At 46.3% G+C, this 17,710-nt stretch overlaps 1 protein-coding gene across 1 annotated transcript in view; it reads left to right on the top strand.

Moving 5' to 3' along the window:
* The window catches only part of SHROOM3 (shroom family member 3), a 110,256-nt gene that overhangs the window by 18,807 nt on the left and 73,739 nt on the right, over positions 1 to 17,710 (top strand). The window contains exon 2 of the mRNA XM_059470332.1: positions 13,160 to 13,314. Coding sequence (XP_059326315.1) covers positions 13,160 to 13,314 — 155 coding nt within the window. The remainder of the gene's footprint in view (positions 1 to 13,159; positions 13,315 to 17,710) is intronic.

Here is a 17,710-nt window from a genome sequence, read left to right as displayed (position 1 = left end):
TAGCTTTAAAATAATTTGGAAGCCTGGAGGAAGGGTTGCAGCTGGACATCTGTAGCCATAGCAAAGGAAATATCCATTCCAAGCCCTCTTCAGGGCACATTTTCCCTGAAGAATCCTTCTGTGTTGCGATAATGAGTGTTGCAGGGACCCCAGGCAGTGCAAAGGAGGGCTCTTTATTGCCAAAACCATGCCAGTTCATGCAGTTTCAAGGCACAACAAGCCCAGGTGAAGCAGCCAGCATTCACCACGATGTGGACATGCAGCATGTCTCTCACATCCCTCTATTCCAGCTAAGTCACTCCCTTCTCCTTAGCCTAAGGAACAGGCCAGAGCCCTGTTGCAAGGCCTTCCCTTTATAAAGCCTTACCCATCAGTAACACTTCTGTATAGGCTTCATCCTAACCTCATGAAATGAAAAAGGCATACACTGAATTTAGCAATGCCTGGTCAAATCCCTGGAAGGATATTAATAAAACTAATTCCAAACAGAGCAGTGTCTGCCACACTATTTCTGCTTTGAGGTTTCCAGTGAACTTTTTGTTCTTTCCTCTTGGAACTTTTACGCAATATTCAAGTTTTCTGCAGCTTGTTTGTCTCAAAGCTGTTGTTGCAAAATTGTTTGCCAGAAAGGACATTGTCATCATTCACAGGACCTATTTTTAAATTCCACCAAGATTCCTTAAGTGAGAATGTTATCCCAGAGAACTGTACATCCCAGAGATGCTGTGGAGCCTCTTGGAGCTGAAACAATTGAGCACATTCACTGAAGTGGCAGGGAGACCATGGGGAAACAGTGTCGTTACCTACACTGGAATTTGGCCAGCTGCCCAGCTGCCACTAATGCCTCCACTCTTTCAGGAATGTCCTGGGATTTTCATTAATGTGTAATTCAGCTTATAAAAACATGTGCCTGCTGCCTTATCCCCTGGAGCTATGGCAAGTAAAGAAATGCTGTTTGGCCTCTGTGTAGTGGCTGCCTTTAGCAGGCACATTCCCTTCCTTTCTAGTTATTCCTGCTCCTCTCCTTCCTCCTTCCAGCCCAGGATGTGAGGGTAAAGCTTCCAGTGCATTGTGTAAAAACGTGAAGCAGGAATATGATTTTTCAATGCCTAAGGCTGAAGCTAAGAAAACAGAAGGGCTATTTTTACCCAGAGGTTCATCATCACCACATTTGTAACAATACCTCCAGAACCTGGCATTATGTTCAAGAAGAGAGGAGGCCAGCAAGCCAAATGGCCTTCTCATGATGCAGGAGTTGGGGCTCATTTTGAGCCAGATATAAAACTGGAATATGAAATCTTTGTAATCCAATTCTTTCCTGACATCGGGAGCCTTTCGCTGCTGAGAGCTGAACACATCATTTTTCATTGCCCTTGTTAGTGAAAACCTCGGAGCTGTTTGTCCTGTCAGTTTATTTTCAATGACATTTTTGGAAACAGAAGAGCAGCAAAAAAAACCCTAACAAACATGAAGAGAACTGTGAGAAATCAGGAAATGGGGCCAAGTGGAGGAGAAGGCAGGAAGGGAATGTGTGTGTTCAATTTGTGTTTGCAGTGCTTGTGTGGGACTTGTCCCTGGCACAATATGGTAAAACAACAATTTGAAACCCTTCCTCTAGAAAGGAATGCCCATGTCATCCTGGAGATGCAGGGCAAGGTGTAAATCCAAAGCAAGCATGAAGGAGGAAGACAGCAGGCAATGTGCCTGGTGTTTTTGCAGGTCTGTTTACCTCATCCATCTCCGTGGCACCTGACAGCGCTGGAAACTTGGACCTGCCTCAACCTGAACTGCAGCTGAATTAATCTCTGTGTCTACTGCAGCTAAAAATAGTTTTGCCAAAAAGTGTTTGGCTTGGTAAATGAACAAGCTTGGAAATGCAGGTATAAATTCCCCTCCCTAAAATGTCTGGATAAGACATTTCCAAGCAGGATGTGGCCACTTCAGAGGATACAGGCTAAGAGAGGGAGAGGTGCTGCATGTGACTGTGGGAGTGGCTTTAGGGAGCACCTGTCCCTGCCACCCATATCTGAAGGGACTGTTTTAGAGGCAGAAGAGAACAAATGCCTTTCTTCTCTCACCCTGTCAGTTTCTGCAGGATTATGTCTGTATCTGCAGTATAAAATCAACAAGAAAGTTCCCGGAATGCTCTGAAATGCCTTGTTAATCACTAGCTAAGCCTGCTCTTATCATGTTAGTTTCCAGATTGCTCCAGCATTTCTTGAGCTGGTGAAAAACCCTCCCATGCAGGTTAAAGACATTTCTGCTAACATGTGGACAGGGAATTTCAGGGGCTTTTGGGCAGTAGTTAAAGAATTGACACGGAGCACGAACAAAATTAATTCAGTGCTTATTAACATGAATGTTCAATCATTTTTAGCAGCATAAGGTACTTTCAGGACAAACTCATAGGGAATGTGCTCTGAGCCACAGGGTGAACGATACTATCAGGAAAAACAGACCTCAGAGATCATGTCTGGCAGAGTGGGAAGCACTGTAAGATATCAGCCAGGCAAGCTGAAGGGGTCAGGACCCCTTCCCTCTCATTTTGTACGTGGACAGAGGACTGCAGCATCTCCTGATGAGCCTGCCTGGGTTTTCAGAACTGAAATTGAGGAATAAGGTAAATACCACTTCTTAAACAGTTTATTCTCGCTTTCCCACATAATAAAATTTATTCAAGCCTCTGCCTTTGAACCTTTCAGATACTTTCTGTGGCTTAAGTGCAGCACTGCTCTATTTTCACAACACCAGTAATAATTGAAAAATTATTTCCACTGAGAAATGAGTTCCATGGAGAAGCAGTTGTTCCCTGGAGCAGCCGCGGGGTGACAGCAGAGGACAAGGAAAGTGACTGCAGGCCGAAGCGGCCAGGGCTGGGTGCCCTTTACAGGGAGATCCTCCTAAGTGCTGCTCCATCTCTCTCCTGCTCTCAGGAAGACCAGGAGGCACCTCAAGACATCCAAACGACCAGAGCAAGAGCAGGCGCTTCATTTCCCGTGCTCTTTTCCATTTGGATAGCCTGCTACAAAGAAATGCCCGTTCTATTAAACTAGCTGCTGCACTTGGATCTGTGGAGCTGACCTTCCTTGGAGATCTCAGAGGACGAGTCTGCCTTGGAGACAAAAGAAATGGAAGAAGGTGGAAGGGAGGAGGGGTGACAAGCTGATCTGCAGGCAAGGAAAAGCAATCTCCCAGGCTGCGAGCCTGGCATCTTTCATGGGCACTAAATTCACTTGAGAAGAACTTACAGTAATTACAGAAGGCTGGGGGAATGAAGAAAGGGTTTGCCAGGAGTGATGTGATGACGATGGCTCGGGCTGTGAAATTCCTCTTTTGTCACGGCACCGTGGCCCTGAGCTGTGTGCTGTTGTCTGTCCCAGGGCAGCTCTGGCTGTGGCATTGGGCAGGGATGTGACCTGGCACCGAGTCAGGATGCTGGGTGAGCCGGCTCAGCTCCCTCTGCAAAGTCTGTTAGCTTTGCCTGCTCATCCCTAAGGGTGCCAGAGGTACTCTCCTGCCCTGAAGGACAACTCTCTGAATGTTCAGCTGGGTTTTATTTGCTGTTGGCCGCTCTAAGCTTTGATCTTCAAAGGGTGACTAAAAATGTTGATGTCTGATTCTCATTAAAATGAGGGAGAAGTGCATCCCTAAATCCCTTCAGCAGCTATTGAATCCTGGCAAGAGCTCCAGTTGATTCATCAAGCATGGCTCTGCTGCATGATCTATTTTTATTTCCTCTCAGATATATACTGTTTAGTGGTTAATGGTTTGTATCACTGGGCTCAGGGAGGAAGAAGAGCATGATAAAGAAGGGGAAAAGGTAAAAAGGCACATGATAGTATCATGAGGGAGAGGACAACCACAGCAAACAGAGGAGAATTAAACCTGTGGAGACAAGTGGGAAGCCAGAAATAATGATGGAAAGACATCCAAGAGCACTTCCTCATGCTTGTAGGAAAGGGAACAGTGCTGTGAGAGACAATGCCCCAGTGCTGGGGACATGGATGGAATATTAAAGGCAAGGAGTCTGGCTTGGCATCAGCACAGCATCATCTCAGTCAGAGCAGGGGCTCCAGAACTGCTGTGTGGTGCTTTCTGTGACCCTGGAAAAGATACATAAACATGGCTCCTGTTTTTATTCCTCTCTAATTTAGGAACAATACTTCCTGCTGTCTCCCTATGGTGTTGAAAGGCCAAATTAGTTAATGGAAGGAAAGTTCTTGAGGATGATTACTGCTGTTTTCATTACTATCATTATTGCTATTTATAATAGGTATAATGGAAGTGTTAATATTGGGGAAGGGAAATAAGGGAAAGAGAAGTGGCAAACATCAAAAGCAGTAACTGGCCATGCTGGGGCCAAGGATCTGTCTACAGGAAAGATAAGTACTACCTGTTCCAATAGCCAGAAAATCCCATAGCTTTAGATTCACCTAATTTATGGAATTACCTGATTGGAGGGTGGGTTTTCTTGACATTTCTGCCTTGAATCCATGTGAGCAATATGCCAAGGCAGGAAGTTCACTGCCTAATCCTGTGATGAAAAAGAACCTTGACAACTGTCCTTTGAGAGCTGCTGATTGTCTCCTTTCTCCTCCAAACTGGTCCCAGGTATGTACATCTCAGCTATATTTTCTTACCTGGGAGTATTTTCCAGTTAACCCAAAATGAGACAATCCCAAACCAGTCTCCTGGCACTTGGTCACCCTGTCAAGCCTCAGGGGGTTGCAGCAATATAGGTCATAAAAGCAAGTATAAAAACAGTAATACAAAAGTCTGGGAAGACTTGTTAAACATCCTGTAGAGAAGGGCACATTGCCATTTGTGCCTTGATTTTAGAACAGCCAGGAGATTAAAGCAGTGACTGAATTTCCTTCTATGGCTCTTCCTGTGATGCTAGGGTTGGCCTTCCCAAACCTTGGAAAGTTGTCCTTGGAGTAGGGAACAAACACAATTTTGAGGACACATCTCCAACTGGTCTGCTTTCCTAGATGGTGAGGACAGCCAGAGGGAGGGGACAGAAGGTACAGAAGGCCGTGCAGTGCACAACAAATAATCAGCCAACAGCAAAATATAATGACATGTGCCTAAACTGATCCAATTTCACTCAGTCCCAAAGGGGGCATTTTGGGGTGGGCCAATTCTTGCACCTTTAACCTTTTTGTGAGTGGATGGTAGTCCATAGCATCCCACAGTTTGAGGGATAGGCTGCAACCACAAGGGCTGTTTGGGGATGGTGTGTGTGCTCTGTGGAAGTGCCTGTGGGAAGGATTAGGGAACAGCTAATGCCACTGACTGTATATCCTAAGATTCATAGGGCTCAGGCAGTCCCTGAACAGCACCTTACCTCAGTTTTAGTAATTACAGCTGCTTCCACAGGCCCATGTCCATTTTTGAGGAATGTGTGGCACTGAGTGAGGAGCACTGAGCGCCACGGACTCACAGCTGTGAGGCAGTGCTGTCTCCTGTGCTGGGTGGCCACAAGTTTGACAGCCTCTTGCCTAGGCTAAATGGGCTTGCTGTCAAAATGTTCTAGGGACTGGATTTTAATTGCTGAAACCTTGTGAGAAATGTGAGGAAGGACTGTAAGGTTGGGGGCAGGATGGCAAAGCAGGGTGAAAAAAAAAAAATCCTTGGGTGTGTTTGGGGCAGAGCAGAAGACCTTTCCAGCAGACTCTTTGGCAAACAGCTATTTTTAACTCTCCCCTTGCAAAGCAAATATTAACTCTCAGCCATGTGCAGCCACTGGCTTTGTGTGCTCTGGAGAGGGGCGAGCTGTATCAGCTATAACAGAGGAACAGAGAATGAGTTCTTGTAGCCCCTTGAGCTGATACCGGCCGATAATCGCCGCAGACCAAACAGGATCAAGTAAACGTGCTCCAGGCCCCAATATTTGTGTCACCTGGTGCTATGCTCTCTGTGGCGTGCTTGGAATGGATTGTTTGCAAAAACCAAACAGTGAGCAGAGGAGTAAGGCTCTCTGATTGCCAGGAGCACGGGCAGGGCGTGTTCTGCAGGCTGGGATTGGAGCTGGGAGCAGGAAGCAGAGGATGAACAGGACGAAGTGGTGCCTCACAGGACAAGAACTGCTCTGCACCTGCACTGGCATCGCTGTTCCGCAGCTGACCCAGGTGTGCCTCAGTCCTTCCTTGCCTTGCCCACTTCCAGTGGGCTGTAAGCAACAGGAGGGAAAGGCGGGAGGAGGCTGTGGTGATGGATTTATGCTGGCTGAGAACCAGCTGTCTTTGCCTGTCCTGCAGCTGCTCTTCTCCCTGCCCAGAGGTTCAGTCCATGTGTCGCCCATGTGTAGCTGAGAGCCGACTTTGGTGCTGCCTCTCTGCTCAATCATCACAGCTTTTCCACATCTGTTTTCCATGCCTCTGTTTCTCAAAGCTGCAGGGCTTGGGGCAGGAATTGTCCATGATGAGGTGTTTGTACCAAGCCTTTGAAGGTGGGACCTTATACAGCTCAAGGCGTTGCCCACAGCAAACACAGATTAGTTCCTTGTCTTGTATAATCCAAGAGGGGTGGAGAAAATGTATTGTTGCTTTGCCTCCAGTTGCAGAAAAGATCCTGGATGCTTCTTGAAGGCCTGAATCCAAGCTGCATCACAGGCCCATCTTTCTTTGTGCATTAGTTGAAAGAAGACTTGATTTTCCCTGCCCCTTCCTCTTTTAAATGTAGAAATCTCTGTGGGAGCCTAGCAGTTTTGTGCTTAAGAAGGTGGAAAATTATCTTAAGAGCTAAGCCTTCTTTCCTCCACTGGCTTAGGAATTTAGAGTCACCAAGAGGAGTCAGACGCAAACTCATCCAGGCATGGCTCCTTATCTCTTGGAGCCCAAGCCAGCAATCTGTTTTCCATTCACTTCTTGCCACTTTTTGCTGAGGGGCTGGCTGCTGAGATTAACCTTGCTCCCAGGACAGGAAACAATCACACAGGAAATGGAAAGGTGTGGAAGTGTTGGAGCCTGCAGGGCAGTCCTGGGAATGACCTTGAATCCTCAGCACTTGTCAGTAACTTGCACCCCTCCTGCACGGATCCCACTGGCATATCTGCAGCTGGATTGCAGCTTTGGTGCCCACAGTCACTGTACCATCTGTGCCACTTGCACTCACATCCTGGGTGTTCATCAACATGTTCAGGCTGAGTGGGGGAGAAAATGCCTTCTTCTGCCTGTGTTAAAGAACAGATTTACTTTAAAGTATTGCAAAGGTTTCAGAGCACTGCTAACCCTTCAAAACTGTGGAGTTTAACTTGTTCTTCCACTGAATCAAGTTCGGCCTCTCAAGGTGCAGTCATTCAATATGAACCTTGTATGATCACCTGGAATAAATTAGTACACTACTATGCTTTGTACTTGGGAGCAGAAATGTTATTGTAGACCAATGCAGAACACTATGAGAAAAAAAGCCTTCCTTGCTCAGCAGCAGCATAAAACAATAACTAATTTGGAAACTCTTTCCTTAGTTTGGAGTAAATGGCAATAGCTGAATTCTCTCCAGATGCATCAGGGATGGGGAAATCCAACAGAGACATGGCTCCAGGGGGAGACCTTTGACTTAACTATTTCTTGATTGAATTGTCTTAACTGCTCTGTCACGCTGACACAGATGTTGGGGACAATGGGGAGGAATTTCTGTCTGCTGCATGTCACTGCCCCCCAGTTGTGACATGGCATTAAGGTTGAACGAGGGGAGCAGCATATCCTCTGGAGACATTCAGCAGCTCTGCAACTTTGTTTTTGGGTTTTGAGAACCATCTCTGAACTCCACAGGGGATTAAAAATCTCCAACACAAAGCCCACATCAATTCAGCAACTCAGTGAGTTTTCTGAGCAAGCCAAAATATATGTGCCCTGCTCTGCACTGGGTGCAATGCACCGGTGGTCTGGTGTGGCTCTGCTACACCTCATAGTGCACAGGGAAATGAAACATCCCAGTCTTCCCAGTTTGAAGCTCCAGTCTGGGCTCTGAAAAGTGACTAAAATCTTGGCTGTTGAACTTGGAGTGAATACAGTCAGATTTTCTGGTTCCACCCTTTCCCTCACATTGCACTGGTGCTGATGACCTTGTGAAGAGATGAACCCCAGATTCAAAGGAAACACATCTTACTACTGGAAAGAATGGAAATGGTTCCAGTGAAATACTTGAAAACAAGAGCTCTAAAGCAGAGAACATTTTTCTGTAATGCTGTTCCTGGGAAAGTCAGGGATTCCTTGCATCGGAGAATGCTCCCTCTCTATTCCTTCATGGGGGGAAATTGCTTCCTCTTTCCCCCTGTCAGTTCCTATAAAATCTTCAGCAGCTCAGGAATTCTGAACAACCACCTCCAGCAGTTCATATGTGATGCTTCTCTTCCCATCATTATAATACCTGACACAAAAAGGGCAGCAGTTTGTCATAGCAATTGCTGCTGCTTCTGTCAGCACCCTGCTATGCTGGCTTGCTGCTTTTTCCAGGGCATCTCCAGGTGTCCCCCAGGAACTGTCCTGACCTGCTGCATGGCTCTGCTCTCACCTGTGCAACTGCATACATCAGTGTGCACACATCATTGCTTGATTGCTCCTCTTTTTTGTTGAGAAACTCAAGCAAGTTTACAGTTTCAGAATCACATGTACTATTCACCATAGAAAGGACACAAAGATGGAATAATCCATCTTAAGAGCTGCAGAGAATTTGTTTTTACAAAAGCTCCTAGAAGAAAGGGAAGAGAGGGATAAATAAAGAAAACTTCTTTAAAATAACCAAGAAAGGCTATCAGTTAGCCAGTGTTCTCTGAACCTACAGTAACCATAGTGAGCCAAACAAAAGGCAGCAGTACTAAGTCTTATGTATCCTTGGTGATCTGCTTAAGCAACTTCTTGCTTTTACAGTAAGCCAAAAAAAGGGGGAACACATGGGTTTGAAGTCTCCTGCAGGATCTATTGAGTGACAAGAAGCCTCCTCTAATGCAAGAAAATGGTCTGGAATGTTCATGCAAAGCAGGACCAGGGGTGGCCTTTGGGATTTTCAGCAGAGGGCAGTGGGCATGGAAGGCTTTGCTGCAGAAAAGACAACGGCAGGACTGGAGTTTGCATCAGCCCAAGGAGACTCTGGAGGCCTTTTCAAGTGGGTGCATTTTAGGAGAGGCCAGCTTGGCAGGGAGCTCCTTGTCTTCTCCTTCCAAAAGAGCCTGACAGAATTGGCTAGATGGCTTTGTAATAAACAGGAGAAACGAGGAGGTGTGGAACCTGCTGCAATCACAGAAGTTTGATGGGGTTTCACAAGAAGTGGGAACCATCCTGTCTGGAACTTCATCAGGGAAGTAATACTTTGCTGTTGCATGTTTCTAATTGGCATGAACTCTCCCCAGGGCCAGGGCCTGGGAGCTAGGGATTTGCAGAGACATCTGGAATAAGAGCCAGGATCTGGATCATCACCACCCACAGAGCACTCACACATTAATTAGACAGGACAGAGGAGATAGAACAATTGTGTCCATTCCCGGGGGGAAACTGAGGCATGGAAAACAAGAGTCTTTATGCTATTGACATGTTTTGCTGTACAGATGTTCCTGCTGATTTCAAGGGCAAGGGATTGTTCTCCCCTCCTGGCACTGCCTAGGCTCTGGTCACAGCACCTGTAGTAAGCACCAGCCATTGAATCCAGCCCCAAAGGTTCAAAGCCAGACTGATTTTCAGGTATTCCTCTACCCCATACTTGTCAGAGTCACCTTTCATAACTTGACTTGGCAGAGCAGTGGGCCTAATTCAGCCAAAAGGAAAAAACTCCAATCCCTGGCTGGCTCCCACTGGCTCCTCCTGCTCCTGACGGATGAGTGACTATCATTACACCCACAAGGTGTGCTGGCTGCATTTCACCTTGTTTTTCTCAGCTTAAATAAACTGTAAGAGGTCTTGCTGGCCACTGATTGGCCCCTTGCTCGAGGTCCTGTAGCTTATGGCCATCACATTTTTGACACAAGTGACTACCGAGGGTGGTTTTGGCAATGCGGTATCTGCTCCACTTGCACACTGAAAACAACAGACTGCAGTGCTGGCTGTGCCCTGGCTGAGTGACAGCACTGAGATCCACTGGGGATTTAGGGAACAGTGGAAAGCTCACCTTCCCACTTCCACTCACTGGAGATCTGGCGCCCAGGGTGAGTCAGAGCAGGGAGCCACAGGCAGAGGTGGTCCCCACGTGGCGTTGTTTGGCTGCTGTGGCTGCATGGCGTGCACACATCTCCCATCCTCTGCTCTGTGCCTCCAGCACATCCCATCCTGGGCTCCGTGCACCCTCCTACAGCAAAGCAGGTGTTCATTTAACCAGGTTACCTGCATGGTGAGGTTTGTTTGCTTTGTTGATAATTGTTACACTGTGATAGAGCTTTGTGTTTATAGTGCAGCTCGTTTTGTTTGAATCACTCAATCCTCCCCAGGAAATTTCACCACTCCTTAAACACAAATATTTTCAGAGGCATGCAAAAATGAAGAATGGACATGGAGCATCTGAGCTTTGCTTTGGACTTTTGATGGAACCTTGTAAGTCTTTTTGCCCTTTTTGCTCCTCTGAGCAGTAGTACCAGGTCACAGGCCTGTTGTTAATGTTTTCTTCCAGGAACTTTCAGGGATTTGTATGCAGGTAACCCCAGCTGGGTAGATGAGAGATGAGGATGCTAACAGGTTTGTAATAGATGAGAGTGTCAACAGTAAAATGTCAGTCCACATCTCCATTTATATTCTCTCCAAGTCCGTAAGTAATACAGGTTTGAAGCTGCCATCTAAACCTTCCAAAGGCAGCATGTGGGTCTGGTTTTAGGTCTTGCTGATGGACAGTTTAAGCACACAGGAGCAAAGCAGTTCACTTCCAGCCTCTGGAGTAACTTGCAGATGACTCTACCCATGCTAACAAACTTTCCTTCAAGGCATCCTTTACTCTGGTACTGTGGCTGGCTGCTTGGCCTTGCAGGCTGCAGTTTAAGAGCCCTTGGGGTATGGATAAGCTGGAATGCATCAGGATTTGAAGAAAGATTTCTTTCAGACCGGTTAATAACGTTATCAGCATGATCAGAAGTATTGCAGGGTTTAGTCTTCCCTGAAAGTGTTTGATTTCACATTCTTTATAAAGGTGAAAATGGAAGAATCCAAATATCCATTTTCACTGCAAAAGGAGGAAAAGGAAGGTCTGGCCCCTGTAGTTGTAAAGACAACCTTAAAAGTGTTCCTGTGAAGTGAAAAACCTCAAATATATAATTACAATTGGAATTATTAGATGATAAATCACAGATCATAATTCTGCTGACATTTTAAGGTTAGGGTTCCTCCAGGCACAAATGAATACAAATGCTTCTGATGAGTATCACAGCCTTTGAAGTAGCTGGTATTTGTTACAAAACATATTTTTCCAAGCAGCACTTTTCTCCAGTATACATGCTGTAACATAAAGCAAAACCAAACATAAAATCCCTTCTGTTGACTATATCACAAGTTAATCTAACCCCTAGTACCCCACTATTGTATTTCATTGAAATGATACCCACCTGTTCTGCTTTACAGCAGCAATAAACTGCAGCAATACTGCATTTTTCGTTTGTTATTTATTTATACTGGCAGCAAGGGCTAATGTTTCATCTCTCACCCTTCCTGGTAATTGTGATACAAGGCTCTTTATGGGAAGGCTCATTCCTGTGGTTTTATTCATTCTTAAGAAGAAAAGAAAAAATTCATTCATCAGTGGAATGACTTCCTGGTAAAATGAATGACAATGATTTTTACCTCCCTTTGTAGGGGGTTTGGAGACTTTTTTGACTGATGTTTGGGGAAGTCAGATTTTACATTTTAGAAGGTACCTGGGCTGGAATTCCTTGGTTAGGAGGAACAGACCAGCTTTGCCAGTGAGAAACCACCATTGAACACCAAAACTAATGCCCTGGTAAAAACCTGGGCAGCGCGTCTGCATGTGCTGAGTTACATGTCTGGGGCATGGCTTAATTACACACTGCTTGGCCTGACTTGAAATAAAAGCAACTTCCAGAAGCATGCCTGCAATTCCACTGCCCTGGAAATCTCACCCCTGCACACAGCTGCCCTTCCTGCCTGGATCTGAGGCAGAACCAATGCAGCCACATCTCTTTGTGTCAGCAGGATGTCTGGGGAGGTGAGTGCCTGAAGGAAGTGCTTCTACTTCTGCTGTGCCAGGAGATGTTCCACAGGAGGGAACGTGTGGGTCCTGTGGCATCTGCTAACACAGGTCACAGCCTCTGTTGAGCAGGGACTGCACGGTGCTTTGAAAAGCAGGTGTTGTGGTGGCAGGTTTTGTGGCCAAAGTAATTATCAGTTGCACTTGGAGCTGCTGGCACTCCCGAGGCTCCTGGAACTCAGCATTTGCAGTGCCTAACCTGGCCCTCTGCTATGCTAGTATATGCCTTTGCAGGGAGAGTGCATCAGTGCACAAGGCTGCAATTCCCAGGTCCTGGGCCAGATTTTCTTCTCTGCCTTGTGTATTTCTACTGGCACACAGATGGGGAGTCACTACACTGTGTAGATGATGGGCAGTACAAAGCAGAGGCAAGTGCCCTGGGACTCTGCTTCTAGCCTTGCCACTCCATAGCCTGGATCAGACTGCTTACTTTCTCATAAAATTCAAATAATCATCTACTTTCTTTATATCCCTAGCTGAAAAACCCTACAGAGATGCTGCACTTCATTAACTACCTACACCTGAGTGCTCCTGCTTTGCTGCTGGCCAGTAAGAAAGAAGCTGTTGTTCATCAGGCATCTGGGTCCCAAAGGGGAGCTTGAACAAACAAAATCACATCCAAGCTCTTCTAATCCTGGCTTTGCCCTTGGGCTGGTGCCTGGGTGCTCTTATCAAGAGGCATTCCATGGCTGTTGCTGGAGTTCACTGCTTCCAAATACCAAAGACTTTTCAGGCTTATTCTAAGCAGTGCTTCTTGGCAGAGCTCATCTGGCTGCTGATTCCAACTCACTTCTATAAGAAATGTAGGGGTGTCAAGCACAGACCTTTGAGTGAGCTGGCTGGCAAAGGGTTTTTTTAATCCAAGAGCAGAGTTTGGGGCTGGTAGATCAATTCTTGAACAGAAGCACACTCTCAGCTCTGCAGGTGAAAGCCAAACTGTGTCAGGCACATCTCACTTTCTCCCTTCTCTCCTGTGCAGATTGAAGAGGGAGGGAAGGCAGATTCCCTGCCTTCCAAGCTGCAGGCTGGTGATGAAGTGGTGAACATCAATGAGGTGGAGCTGAGCAGCTCCAGGAGAGAGGCCATCTCCCTGGTGAAAGGCTCCTACAAGAAGCTGAAGCTTGTCGTCCGCAGGTAGGCGAGAGCCACAGTCATTCCCTGCCCTCCTCCTGCCCCACAGGCCACACAGCCATGCCCCTCACTACTCCAGCTGGAGCCCTATGGCTTGGCCTAATCTGAGCACAAGCCTTGTTTTGAGAGCACAGGCATGAGCCCACAGGCAAATGCTTGTTCTTTCACCAACATTTCTAGGGCTCCTTTGTCACTGACAAGTCCAAGCACGTGAAACACCCATTTCTCTTGCACTGCTCCCCTGCCATGTGGAGGGAACTCCTGCAATGTGCACATGACATTCCAGGATCCCTGTTCAGTGATGTACAGGCAGTCCCATCTTCCTCCCATGTCCCTGGGGCTCCCTGCCAAAGGGTGACAGCTCTGTACATAGCTCTTGCCTCATTTGCTGCACGCTGTCACTGTTGCTGTGGCAGCACAAAGATTTCCACTGGCCTCATCAAGATTTGGAGCTGTTTGGTGTTCTGCAGGTAAGTGATAGAGGATTTTGAATCCAAGATGTTTGGGTCTGGAATTTGTGTTGTTTTTTTTAAAACCTTAACAGAAATGCTACCTATGTCTTTTGCTGTGGCCATGGCCAGTTTCTTTCTGTGCTAGTTAAGTGATAGCTGGTATCACTTTATGGAGAGCTCTGTCCTCAAGCTCCACACTTGGGCAAAAAGAAGTCTGGGTGAAGATCAGCACAGCACCCTCCTGCTCTCTGGGCTGTACTTTGTGCTTTTGCTGACTCTCTTTGGTTGTTTAACTAAAACATCTTACAGCAAATTTTGAATATTCATGTACAGAACTATTACATGGTTTGTGCGCCCATTGGGAGAGGATTTGCAAAAGAAGCTCATTGCAATTTGAGTGTTTTCCAAAAATACCTTTTGGATTTGGTTTTTACTTTAAGCCTATGTAGATTGTAATCCAAATGTTTAATTCAAGCTACCTTAGCAAAACTGTGGAAACAGAACCTGTTTGTTTTGCAATGCAATAGTTTCTCTGCTTTTTTTTTTTTCCCCAATACCTTTCCACCTATTTTTCCCTCTTTAAAGAAATGCAAAGGGTTTTGATTCTTTTCTGGATTGAATTACTATAGTGAACATGAAAAAAATTTGGTTGGGAGTCTTTCATGGCTTCATTCATCACCAATAGAAGGATCAAGGACATTTACTTTTAGAGGTATTAGATTTGCATACCATCCCCTTGCCAAGGTACTTTGAATCCATTGTGCATATTTAAAGCTCAGTGATAATCCATACGTTTAGAACTGGAAAATTGCAATTAAGAAGTAAGAGCCCAGCCTTCAGGTAATTTGACCCGGTCTCAGCTCACCCTGCAGTGCTGGCATGAAAGCAGCAAAAATCAGGAAATGTGAGGTCCTGACTGCTCCCTCGGCAGTGAGTCACAAGTTTCTCTGAATTCACTCCATCACCACAAGTGGCCAGACTCAGCACACTGGCCAGGGTAGAAGAAGAGATTTCCTCTCCAGTTCTAGAAGGTAAGAAGACATAAAATGGTTGGCTGGAGATCTGCAGTACTACATAATCTGAAAATAAAGTATTTTTGAAATTCGTGTGGTGATGATGCTTGTAAACTTGCCATAATGATTGAATTGAACTGGATTAGGGTTGCTTGCTGCAAATACCAGTAGTTTGAATACTCCCTGACCTGTTTGTAACCTAAATTTTTCAGTGCTCTCAGTAGTCACAGAAACTCTTTCTTATGGGGTGACACAAACTTCCACAGACATGGACTTTACTCCTTACAAGTCATATACCAACAACAGCAAAGTCTGCTTGGTATATGTGCTTCTGGCTCTCTGCAGAGCACATTCCAGGTCAGCATGTTTTTGAGGGTTTAGCTGTTTGTTTTCCAAAGGAAAACCTGAGAAGTTCTCTGTAACTGTGTGGTGCTCACACCAACCATCATACCAGACAGAAAGCACACATTTTTAAATCATATGTATTGTGGCATAGTCCACACAGCATACTCAGATTGCTGTTTAATCTTGGTTTTTATTTCAGGACAAAGGTAAGCTTTTCGTACTTAAAGGGTGAGCCTCTCCATGTGTTACTAAGCAAAAGTAGATGTTACAACACCTTGCAGATCTGCAGGCTGATGCAATGATGTGGTACTTCCCTTGGAATGTCACAACTGATGTGTCATCATCAGTCTTCATCAACTCAGGTTTGATTGATCAGTGTAATGGAGGGACCAGGTGGGAATAGTTTGAAAGAAGGGAATGTGAAGGCAAAATTAGGGAAAATTCAGGGCAAGATAAACGGCTACAATAAGTAACAGTAAGAAAAATTATCTGTCTCACATGACCAGCACCAGAGTATTTAGTACATGAGGACCACACTCTGCCTCTCACTCCTGTGCAAATGTCCTGCTGTTCCCAGGGAGGAACTTGCGGGAGGAGAAACATGAAGCTGTGAATTTATACACTTTCTGCTTCCTTGCTCACAGACTTATAGCAGGGCAGAGGCAGAGAATGCCCTAATGAGCCCCAGTGTTAAGTAAATCCTGTGCCTGTTCCCTAAGAGGATCTTTATTTGGGAGATAAATGCTGAATAGTTTTCACAGATGCTCTCTAGCTGCATTTTGTTTGTCTTGTCCCCAGCTCAGAGGCCCTCAGTGACAGTTTTCAAATGTTCCATTTTCTCTGCTTCTTTAGCACAGCTGCTCACACCTCCCTTGTTTCAAAGGCTGTTCCCAAAGCCAGATCCTGCCTCTCTGCCCATTCCTCACTGGTTTTGCCCATTCATTTCCAGGACAATCGACTCAGATATGTGTGTTCATTCCTGTACACCTCAGGCCTGCAGCTGGTGTGCTCTGAGGGGCCTTGCTGATGCTCACTCCATCGTGCTGAGGCCAGAAGCAGCTGGAGCAGGAGCTGCTCTGCAGCCCAGGGAGTGACTCAGCGTGCCTCAATCACTGCTGGCGACAAATGTCTCTCACCATGGGCATAACAACAACCAGTTTCATCAGGCCTGAGGAATTCACAGGCTGGCGCTGGGGAGGTTGCTTTGCTCAGGGTTTGCCCATTTGGAGCAGTCGGTGTGAATCACAATAGGAAACTGGAGAGACCAGTTTGCTGGATTTTGTAGCACAAGGCTGGCCTACTGTCCTCAGCAAACTGCCTTACAGAGGTTTTGATACTCAGTTGATCTTTAACCAGGTGGAGAAAAAGCTGTTTGAAGGATACAGCTACAAAAGAAGTAAGACTTAGCTGGTTTGTTGTGAAATACATTATTTCCAACCTGGTTTTTTTTCTGTTGCTTCCTCTCCAACTGCATCCAAGCAGAGTTGGATGCAATTGCAAAAAGACCCTTTTCAGTTCTATCAGTCTGATCTAATTGTGTTGTGCATGCCTTCATCAGCTGAAGATAAGGCTCAAACCACAGGCAGGGCCTTGTGTGCTTTACAGCCCCTACAGTGGCCTGGAGCAGTTGCCAAAAATAGGCTTTAGCATAGGTCAGTGGGCAGGAATGGCTGCGGGAGCATCACACTGTTTACATGGCTGGACATGCAGCCTGTCCCTAACAGCGGCAATCAGGGCAGCCAGGCGTGGTGGCACACGGGGCTGTGCCACCAAGGGGGCCCGGCCACAGGGGACAGGTCCCACACGGCCTTTGCGGCACAAACACGGCCCGGCCAAGGCCTCCCACAGGCCGCTCCTCAGCACACCTGATTTGCTGCCACAGTAATAGATGGCCTGAGTCCCAGAGGATCCAATCCCCAAATGTTAACAGGTTTGGTAATTTTTAGTATTTTGTTACCTCTAAATCCAGTGTTGTTCTGGAAGAGAGGATGAAGATTAAATTCTCATTTTTAAATCATTTGGGATGAACAGGAGTATTTGTAACCAGTGACAGAATTAAAAGCCATCCTAGAAACACAGGTGCTCACACAGTGATGCTTCTGAAACTGAGATTAAAGCAAGGAACTCTTCTTACAACTTCTACAGCTATTTGTAGACTTTTCCTGATATTCTTCCCTTTGTCTTAAATCAGAACCTAAGAGGAAACCCCCCTCCACTACAGAAACAGCCAACAGCACATCACAGACACAAAAATACAGAGAAGCACCAACAAAGCTGAACTGGGCTGCGACAGGCAGCAAGGAGCCAGAGGGGTTAATGCTGCTGGTTTATCCTCACAGCACCCCAGGTTACACAATGTCACAGGGCAGCCTGAGATGCCCAGCTCAGCCCAGTGACATAAGGAGAGCTGGGCAGCCTCACCTCTGGCTATCCTCATCCCTCAAGCAAGCTCTCAGCAGCTGCCCAGCCGGAATTACAGCTCCTGGGGCTGCAAACAGCATCTCCACGGCAGTGCCCATCTATCTCCTGGCAAAGGACAAGCCCTCCTGTCTGCTCCCTGCTGTCAGGAGGGGGATGCAGAGCAGGGAG

The sequence above is a fragment of the Ammospiza nelsoni genome, chromosome 4 (assembly GCF_027579445.1).
Source record: "Ammospiza nelsoni isolate bAmmNel1 chromosome 4, bAmmNel1.pri, whole genome shotgun sequence".
Classification (NCBI taxonomy): Eukaryota; Metazoa; Chordata; class Aves; order Passeriformes; family Passerellidae; genus Ammospiza; species Ammospiza nelsoni.
Note: the sequence above shows the minus strand (reverse complement) of the source record. Positions and strands in the feature narration are given on the sequence as shown.